Genomic DNA, 519 nt, shown 5'->3' on the forward strand with positions numbered 1-519 from the left:
TTGTATGCTATACGAAGTTATTACGTCAACTGCAGAAATTCTGGCAAATGGAAGAGGTTGAATCGAATTACCATCTATCGCCAGAAGAAATAAAATGCGAAGAACATTACAGGAGTACAATCAGTCGAGCCGACGATGATAGATTCGTAGTGCAATTGCCGCTGAAAATGGATCCTCCAACCTTAGGTGAATCGTATGATACAGCAAGAAAGCGATTTCAAGCAATCGAGCGCAAATTAAATCGAGATCATCAGTTAAAAAAGAAATACCACGAGTTCATGGAAGAGTATTTGCAACTGGGCCATATGTCTGAGGTGGAGGCGGAATCTCCAGCCAAACAAGCATACTATCTTCCGCATCATGCGGTGATCAAGGATGATAGTACTACCACCAAGGTCAGAGTGGTATTTGACGCGTCGTGCCGCACAACTTCCGGAAGGTTTCTAAACGATATCATGATGGTCGGACCCACCATACAAGACGAACTATTCTGCATCATTGTACGTCTTCGTCAACACA

At 43.4% G+C, this 519-nt stretch overlaps 1 protein-coding gene across 1 annotated transcript in view; it reads left to right on the forward strand.

Moving 5' to 3' along the window:
- Positions 1-519, forward strand: part of LOC105457936 — a 3,978-nt gene that overhangs the window by 3,015 nt on the left and 444 nt on the right. Inside the window, exon 2 of the mRNA XM_011702913.1 lies at positions 36-500. Within this exon, the coding sequence (XP_011701215.1) occupies positions 36-500 (465 nt within the window). The remainder of the gene's footprint in view (positions 1-35; positions 501-519) is intronic.

Source organism: Wasmannia auropunctata, unplaced genomic scaffold, assembly GCF_000956235.1.
Source record: "Wasmannia auropunctata unplaced genomic scaffold, wasmannia.A_1.0 LD336103.1, whole genome shotgun sequence".
Classification (NCBI taxonomy): Eukaryota; Metazoa; Arthropoda; class Insecta; order Hymenoptera; family Formicidae; genus Wasmannia; species Wasmannia auropunctata.